This window comes from Coenobita brevimanus, chromosome 3 (genome assembly GCF_032717465.1).
Source record: "Coenobita brevimanus isolate Jiangsu-jjx chromosome 3, ASM3271746v2, whole genome shotgun sequence".
Lineage (NCBI taxonomy): Eukaryota > Metazoa > Arthropoda > Malacostraca > Decapoda > Coenobitidae > Coenobita > Coenobita brevimanus.
Genome location: NC_136956.1, coordinates 18,889,983 through 18,898,468, shown reverse-complemented (window position 1 = coordinate 18,898,468; position 8,486 = coordinate 18,889,983). Strand labels below are relative to the sequence as shown.

Genomic DNA, 8,486 nt, shown 5'->3' with positions numbered 1-8,486 from the left:
GCGATATGACAGAGGCTATGGAGCGTGGGCGATTGGAGTGGAAGGTTAAAGGAGAGCGAGGAGGGACACGATGAGCCAACACGATAGTAATGGAACTAATATGTGGAGGAAAGAAGTGGTCTGTATGGATAGGATTTGATGGTGTTAAGTAATGGAGATTAGGATTTAACTGTACGGTGAAATACAGTATATGTGTTTACGTGTATGAGCAACAAGAATGATTATTCATCGTTAACAACGAACTCTGTTTAACCAACTTCCTTGTTTTCTCGCTCTTATGTTTTTGTTATCGCTAATATTAGACAGTTTTATCAAATGAGAATTATTTACGGACGACGATCTATTTTTTATACAGTTCGTTATGCCTCCAGAAGGCAGTAGGACAAGCTATTTATACATTTCCTCATTTGACAATTACCGCAAATGATTAATTGATTTACTGCAGTATTATGGATAGCCCTTCACTTTCCATTCCCCTATTGTCCCTTTCTTCCTACATTCTGGTGTATGGCTCGTCTTGTCCTCATGCCTCTCTTCTTACACTGTGTGCTGGTGTTTTATATTTACTCAGTATCCTTCTAGATCCTACGAAATTCCTCACACTGACTTTTGTTTATTTCAGTGACAAGGGATTGAGAAAGTGTAGAGTGTTTGAATGAGATGTAGGACTGAAAAGAAAGCATCATGAAAAGAAAGTGATAAAAGATAAAACCTTATGGCAATCTTATACGAGTAAACTGTCTCTAGCAATGAAGGCCAAGGCTGCAGTCTCCATGACTGGTAACCTATTAGCACTTAATGGAATTCCTCAATGGAAAACTCAGGAGGTGGAAGATGCTACGATGTCCGTAAAAGTTCGTAAATAATGAACAAATACGGGAGTGATTCAGAAGATGCAACGGGAACTGAATGATATGGTGCGTTCACATAGGAATATCCAGGAGTTAAGGTGTACTGTGGGCAACATGGGAGAACTGAATAAAATGCATTACTTATGGGTTATGGATATAGATTTTACTGTGGATGGTGTACATACCTGGTACTTGTTTATAGCATAGGAATATTATAATACGGAGGAACATTAGTGTGCGCATAATGTTTAGAGAACACATGGTTCCCACATAGCTTAACCCATAAGCTCCCAGGGTTCCTGTGTGAAAGATTGTGCTGGAAGGGTGTTAAGCGTACTACCCTCTGCGTATCGGCTCATATTCGTGAAGCTCATACGTCCGTACCCCTGGGTTCCCTTCTTTACTCTTTCCTACAAGAAGAGTATACTTTCACCCCTGTTTGTCTGTTGGCCAGCACCATGCTGCTCTTATTGTTAGCAGCGTTTTCTTTCTTGAACTCTTGTGGTCTTGTATTCTTGTTCAATTGTGGCAAGCACTTCTCCCCCTCAGAATTAACCGATTCTAACAAAACCTAGACACAGTGACGAGCCTGTGACCTAGTTGTGTTTGCAAGCATTTGGTTGCCAAGCAACGGCCGAAAAAAGAACTTTTTATTTCTGTCATCTTGTTCAATTGTGGCAGGCATTTCTACCCTTCAGAATTAACCAATTCCAACCATACCTGGACACAATGATTAGTCTTTGACTTAGCTGTGTCTGCAACTGTTCGTTGCCTAGCAACAGTTGAAAAACCTCTCTTACCAGGTCTCTTTTTGTCAGTGTTTCTGAAACAGAGAGTAGGCCAGCATACACTCTCCACTAAAAGTTTTCCTAACTGTCAGTACCCAACTATATTCACATTACACACTACACTTCCTATTCAAAATTCAACCAAAATGGCATCCCATAATCAAGCCTCGGAGTCCCTGGGGGGGGGGGAGATAATGCTCCCACCATTTGCCTCTCTACTGGTAACGACCCAGTGAGATGCTTGGAACCACTGCCTGACTCACTTCTTCATTTCTGCAACATTTGCTGCCTATCCACTAACTTTCTGTTCAGAACCACCACTCCTCCTATAAACCTCACCCTCTCTTCCTATGGCTCAGCTGTCTGAGGCGCCTGACAGCAAACTCTTCTCTGTAACCTCAGACTTTCTCTATACACATTTCAAGGCCAAAGGTGGCTGTTGTGTATATGTATGAACGATTTATCTTGCTCTCGTGTTCCTGAGCTTGATTTGTCTGAATTATCTACACTCTGGCTTCGACGTTCTTGTCATTCTCTGACTAAGTGTATCTGCGCTGTTTACTTATCTCCTAATTCTACTGACTATGATGAATTCTTTGACTATCTTACTTCTACGATGGAACACATTCTATCCACTTCTCCTCTCTCTGAAATCTCCATTCTACGAGATTTCAGTGTTCACCACCACCTTTGGCACTCCCCTCCTTTCACTGATCCACCTGGTGAACAAGCCTACATCTTTTCTCTCCTTAAAGATCTAGAGCAGCTTGTACAGCACCCTACTCATGCCCCTGACAGCCTTGGAGAGAGCTCCAACATACTTGACCTCTTTCTTACAACTAATCCTTCTGCTTACGCTGTTAATCTTTTCTCTCTGTTGGGCTCCTTCGATCACAACCTAATTACCTTGACCTCTCGTATTGCTCAGGTACAGCCCGTGGACAATCCAAAGAAACGTCGGCTATGGCACTTTGGTGCTGCGGATTGGGAGGCCCTCAGGCAGTACTTTGATTTTCCCTGGAATTATTATTGCTTCCATGGCGGGGAGCTATTTGAGTGTGCATGAAAGCATACAGTCTCTTTTCATATCCTTTGACTAATGCAAGAAAGCCTTGGTTTAACCATGCTTGTTCTAATGCTGTCCACAACAAGGAGAGGGCCTATAAAAGGTTCCAGAACTATCCCACCCCTGAATCACATGTTGCTTATGTCTCTGCCCAGAATCATGCTAAGTCTGTTCTTCGCTCTGCTAAAAAAAAAATTTCATCAACTTTCTGACTCGAATTCTTCCCGCTCCTTGTGGCACCTTGCCCAAAACGTTTCCAACAACTTTAGCTCATCATCCTTCCCTCCTCTTTTCTATTCTGATGGCTCTTTAGGTATTTCTTCTACTGATAAAGCAGATCTCTTCCCTCAGACTTTCTCCTCCATTTCCACCTTAGATGTTTCCAGTGCTGTTCCTCCATCACTTCCGCCCTCTGACTTCCTCATGGCTGACATTAAAATTTTTTCAGCTGATATATTTTCTGCTATCACTGGCCTTAACACTAACAAGGCATATGGGCCTGATGGAGTCCCTCCTGTTGTCCTCAAGAACTGTGCTTCTTTGCTTACACCCTGCTTTGGTAAACTCTTTCGCCCTTGTCTGTCAACTCGTGTTTTTCCTTCTTGCTGGAAGTTTGCTCTCATTCAGCCAGTCCCAAAGAAGGGTGACCATTCCCAACTCTCTAACTATCGTCCAATTGCTTGAACATCCTGTGTCTCAAAAGTTGTCAAGTCATTTCTTAATAAAACAAATTTAAAGCATCTTTCCTATCACAACCTTCATTCTGATTGTCAGTATGGGATCCGTCAGGGACAGTCCACTGGCGATCTTCTCGCCAACCTTTTAGACTCCTGGTCATCCTCCTTTCGGGACTTTGGCGAAAGCTGTGCCATCGCACTTGACATCTCAAAGGCTTTCGATTGAGTCTGGCATAAATCTTTAATTTCCAAACTACCCTCTTACGGTTTCTATCCTTCTATCTGTGCCTTCATCTACAGATTCATTTCTGGTCGTTCTATATCAGTTTTGTAGACGGCCATCGTTCTTCTCCTAATCTATCAACAGTGGTGTTCCTCAGGGCACTGTCCTATCACCGACTCTCTTCCTTTTATTCATTAGTGACCTTGTAAGCTCTACATCTAAACATATCCACTCGTACGCAGATGATTCCTCCCTTCACCTTTCCATTCGGTTCCCGCAACGTCCATCCCAGCAGTTACTTCAACAAACAAGGGATGAGACTATGGCAAAAATAATCTCTGATTTGGCTCGTATCTCTGACTGGGGTAAATATAATCTTGTTTTTAATGCATCAAAAACTCAGTTTTAACACCTATCAACCCGACACAATCTTTCACAGGAGTACCCACTAACGTTTAATGATATCCAGCTCAATCCTGCATCATCCTTGAACATGCTTGGGGTTTCATTCACTCGGGATTTACCTTTGAAAAATCATATTGCATCTCTTGTAAAATCTGTTTCCAAGAGATTAGGTGTGCTAACCTAACTCTGTACCTTCTTTACCCCTGCACAGTTTTTGACTTTATACACGGGTCTTATTCACCCCTGTGTAGAGTACAACGCTCATGTCTGGGGAGGCTCCCCACATACAGCTCTTCCCAATAGGGTGGAGTCAAAGGCTTTTGGTCTCATCAACTCTCCTTCTCTTACTGACTCCCTTCAATCTCTGTCTCTTCGCCGCACTGTTGCATCTTTATCTCTTTTCTATCGCTACTTCAATGGTGGCTGCTCCTCTGAACTGTCTGCTTGCATCCTTCTACCTCTACGACGGGGGTGTAGCACTCGTCTAGCAACAAACTCTCATCTCTTTTCCGTCCAAGTCTCTAATGCAAGAGTTAACCGTTACTCCCAGTCCTTCATTTATGCAACAGGTCAACTCTGGATCTGTCTCCCTCTGTTTGTGTTTCCTACTTCCTATGATCTCCAGTCTTTCAAACGCAGTGTGTTCAGGCATCTCGGAATGAAAGGATCTTGAATTTGCCTCTCTTTTGTATTGTTTTTGTTTATTTCTTGGAAGGAACACACACACACACACAAACTATATTGCCTCGTCTTGATAAGTCGGGTGATGTCTTGCTGGTTGATTAGGATTTCTGTTAACTGTGCCGACAAGTATGATTTTGCAGTTCAATGTCCTATTCTTGTCAGTTAAAGAAGCTCTCTAACACTTTTTCATGTGCCATTTTACTTTGTTTATTACACCTTCCTGTCCTCTTTTGTGTTACATAAATAGTTAAAGAAGCTCCCTAACACCTTTTCCTAAGCAATTTATATTGTATATTACACACTACTGTCCCTTTGTGAGTTACATAAAGAGTTCCAGAAGCTCTTTAACACTTTTCCCTAATTCTTTTTTTTTTCTTTACACCTGCCTGTCCTCTTCTGTGTTACATGAATAGTTTAATAAAAGCTCCTCAACACCTTTCCTTCAGCCATTTATTTGGTTTATTACACCATACTATTTTCTTGTATTTTACATAAACAGTTAAGCATGATTCCCAGCACCATTCCATAACCAATTTATTGTGTTTTTTTACACCTTGCTGTTCTCGTCCTTGTTACATAATTCCATTCAATATCTCCATACTATGCATACATAATTTACAAAAAAGATATTAAACAGTCATGTCCAAAAATAAATCACTATAAAAGAGGTGCTAATCAAGGAGAATATGATCCCAACAGCGGCTGCCTCATGGGCCCGTATTCCCATCAGTTAAGGGAGCTCCCTAACACCTTCCTGAGCTATTTGTATTCCTTTTTACACCTTCCTCTCCTCTTCTGTGTTATATATAGCATTCTGATACAACAACACTTTGCATACGTAACATACAATTTTATACCAACCAGCCATTTCCAAAAATATATCGCAAAGGAAGAGGTGCTAGGGAGCCTCGTTAACGGATGAGATTACGTGGCATGGATTAAATCAGAGGCTGTTTTGCAAGCAAAGTAAAAAAAAATTATGAAAAATATCTATATATTGTCTGATGCCTCAGTCCAGTAAGAGGTGGTCACAAGTAAATCGCCTCCATATCCCTTTGTCCCCCGCCATTTCGCTGCCCTCCCGCCAGCTCACACCTTCCTCTGTGATTAGTTTAGCGTCTGGGATAAGGTACTGTAAATATGTTCAATATGTGTTTATATTATGCAAGTAATTTTGAACTTAAATTAAGAAGGGGGTTTACATAATTGCTGTGTGTGTGTGTGTGTGTGTGTGTGTGTGTGTGTGTGTGTGTGTGTGTGTGTGTGTGTGTGTGTGTGTTTGATATCAGATTTTGTCTGCTACCACCTGAGGAGCAGTGTTTCGAGAATAAATACAATGAATACTGTAGTATTTTTAAAGCCATGAAGCCAATGTGTACTAAAGCACTGACACACTCTTTCATGATGGATTACTCTGGCCAGGTGGAAATGGTAACCTCTCAGAGCTCTGGATTAGTCTATATCAAGGACGTATTTTTCTAGACGCACACAAAATACTTTGTCTCTCTGGTTCATATTTTGGTTGGTAAAGGAAGCTCCCTAACACCTCTTCGTAAGTGATCTATTTTGCTTATTACTCCTTACTCTTCTAACTTGTCAAAGCACTCTAGGGTTAGGCTGTACCAAGTACGTATTTTTAATGATGTTCGCATATACATAGTTTGTTTGTCCCACTGCCTTTAGCATTACTATTGTTGTTGTTGTTGTTGTTATTATTATTATTATTATTATTATTATTATCTTTATTATTGTTATTATTATCAATGTTGATATGCTTTTGTTTCTAAGCCTCTATAATTTTTACTGTTTTTATTATCACTCTCATCATCACTGCATATCAGGGGTGTGCCATGGGGATGACCTTCTCTACCTCTTCCCACTCGGTGTTGTCTTCGGTCAGTCCACAGCCACATCAAACGACGTGCGCATGCGTGACCTTATGACTCGGCTTTGGGTCAACTTTGCATCCACTGGGTAAGTTCACTCTTTTACCCTAACTAAGCCCATACTTCCTTCATTTCCTAGCATACTTCACATTGTTTATTGACGGGAAAAAAAACCATTTGAAATCTACATCTTTTTGAAAGTACGGCTTATGCATTCTAGACTCACGTGGCTTGTCCTGTCTTTCCTTCCTTTCGTAGCTTACTCCACGTTGCTTAATGACAGGGAAAGACAGTGACTAGCGCCTTATACAAGTGTTAATTTAATTTACAGCCCTGTATTCAACACGCAGAAATGGAAATTCAGTATTAGGCAAGGCTAGTGTATGAGGAGTGTGTGTGTGTTTTTGCGTTTACTTTTGCCTGACAAACATTCCTAACCTCCTTCAGGTCAGTTATGGTCAAGTGACTCAGACTTGGGGGTCGATTCAACTATATTTGCTTCACCTGAACCTGAAGCAGGTTTTCGTTCTTCTTCAGCTTATTTCTTAACTCGGTGGTTTGATAGGATGATATTAGGCTCCGTATCCATACAATAGCACTTCATCGTAACGAGGATCATTTTCCTTTGTTAATCTTTTTTATAACTCAGTATTCACGATGAAGGAATGGCTATTTTAGGACAGGTTGGAGTGAGAAATGTTTAGCAACTAGCGAGACTCATTCCAACCTTATCACTAACCTTCAGGGAATTTCTCTTAACCACTGCGAAATTTTTAACTTCTGGGGGCGACCTAGCTTTGTCAGATAAAAAAAAAAAGAAAAAAAAGTATAGATGAAAACGTGTTAAATGGATCCTAAATTAGGATACAAAAACCCCTGGAGAGGATAATGTTAAAGAGAGTTAGATTCCTTTTCAGAGACTTAGATTGTTTAGGGTTGTGTCGTACGGATTGCAAGGTGGTGTAACAGAGACCTAAACATTGCACAGATTGCTAGATTGTATCATGCAGACCTAAACAGGTGTACTGTTTGCTAAGTTGTACCTCAGAGACCTAAATAGTTGTACAAAATGCTATGTTGTATCAAAGAGACCTTAATAATTGTACAGATTGCAAGGATGTACCACAGAAATCTAAATACTTGTCCAGATTCCGAGGTTGTATCACAGAGGGCCTAGGCTTCGTTACAGAAGCCTGGTATGTGTATCAAATGCCTAATTTGTGTTGGAGAGATCCAGATTGACTTAAGATAGCCTCTGCTCTGTTATAGTGGACTATGTTACGTTAGGCTGGGTAATGGTACAGAGAACTACGTTGCCTTACAGAGGCCTATGGTGTGTTACAGAAGGCTATGTTGTGTTATGGAGGCTATGTTGCAGAGGACTACGTTGTGCTACAGAAGGCAGGTTTATGTTTAAGAGGGCCAGGTTGTGCTACAGACGGCCAAGTTGTGCTGCAGAGGGCCAGGTAGTGCTGCACAGCGCCACGTTGTGCTACAGTGGGCCAGATTGTGCTACAGAGGGCCAGGTTGTGCTGCGGAGGGCCAGGTAGTGCTGCACAGCGCCAAGTTGTGCTACAGTTGGCCAGGCTGTTTTGCAGTGTCAGGTTGTGTTACAGAATGTCAGGTTGTTCAACAGAGGGTCAGGTTGTGTGGCAGAGGGTCAGGTCATGCTGCAGAGGGCCAGGTTGTGCTACAGAGGGTCAGGTTGTTCTACAGAGGGTCAGGTTGTATCAAAGTGGACTGGGTTATATTACAGAGGTCGAGATTGCATTAATGAGGGCCTAGTATTCTTACAGGAGGCTTAGGTATGTTATACAGAACTTTGTTTTCGCCAGAGTGAAGTTAAGTTACATTACATAGAACATAAGATGGATCAGGAACCTAAGATTACAGTAGAAGTACTAGA

The 8,486-nt window shown here is 41.5% G+C and overlaps 1 protein-coding gene across 1 annotated transcript in view; it reads left to right on the top strand.

The window, feature by feature from the left end:
• Positions 1-6,631: 6,631 nt before the first annotated feature.
• LOC145394190 (acetylcholinesterase-like) overlaps positions 6,632-8,486 on the top strand; it is a 138,749-nt gene continuing 136,894 nt past the window's right edge. Inside the window, exon 1 of the mRNA XM_080268178.1 lies at positions 6,632-6,668. Coding sequence (XP_080124304.1) covers positions 6,634-6,668 — 35 coding nt within the window. The 5' untranslated portion in view covers positions 6,632-6,633. The remainder of the gene's footprint in view (positions 6,669-8,486) is intronic.